This window comes from Tupaia chinensis, unplaced genomic scaffold (assembly GCF_000334495.1).
Source record: "Tupaia chinensis unplaced genomic scaffold, TupChi_1.0 Scaffold000263_1, whole genome shotgun sequence".
Classification (NCBI taxonomy): domain Eukaryota; kingdom Metazoa; phylum Chordata; class Mammalia; order Scandentia; family Tupaiidae; genus Tupaia; species Tupaia belangeri.
The window spans coordinates 1,746,804-1,747,311 of record NW_006159743.1 but is presented as its reverse complement, the minus strand read 5'-3'; the positions used below and the strand labels follow the sequence as shown (position 1 = coordinate 1,747,311).

The window sequence follows — 508 nt, the reverse complement described above, 5'->3', positions numbered from 1 at the left end:
GGAAAGAGCTAGTAGGTACTGAAAGAGGCAAAACATTCTGTCTTGCAATGTACTGGTGGAATGTTGCCCTTTCAAAAGTCCTCATCCTGGAAACCAAGAAATGGATTATCCTAGCACGCGTGCCCCTTACACCCGAGGCTGGGCAGAGGCTGAGCCAGGTCACGGAAGGAGCCTGTCTGTGGAGTCGGATCTGGCTGGAGCGTTTGTCTGCCCAGACAAGGCTGGGGCCCGGGAGGAGGTACTCGCATCTCTGAGCCCCAGTTTCCGCATCTCCACTTGGAGGGAACCCGGTAAACAGGAAGGCCCTCATCGCCCCTTGTTGGTTCTGGCACGCACACCAGCCCCCTTTAGGGCTCGGTTCTACCCGAACAGGGGAAAGCAGGAGAGTGGCGCTGACCTCGAAGGCGGGGCGGTGTTGGATCGGACGGCAGAGAGCGGGCTCGGAGCACGGGCAGTCGGCCCCAGCCGTGAGAGGCCGCGGCAGTGCCAGCGCCCGCCTGGGCATCGG

General features: G+C 61.2%; 1 protein-coding gene across 1 annotated transcript in view; it reads right to left on the bottom strand.

The window, feature by feature from the left end:
• Positions 1-494, bottom strand: part of CTBS (chitobiase) — a gene marked incomplete at its 5' end in the record, with an annotated part of 16,555 nt that extends 16,061 nt beyond the window's left edge. The window contains 1 exon segment of the mRNA XM_006149458.3: positions 398-494. Within this exon segment, the coding sequence (XP_006149520.2) occupies positions 398-494 (97 nt within the window).
• Positions 495-508: the final 14 nt, after the last annotated feature.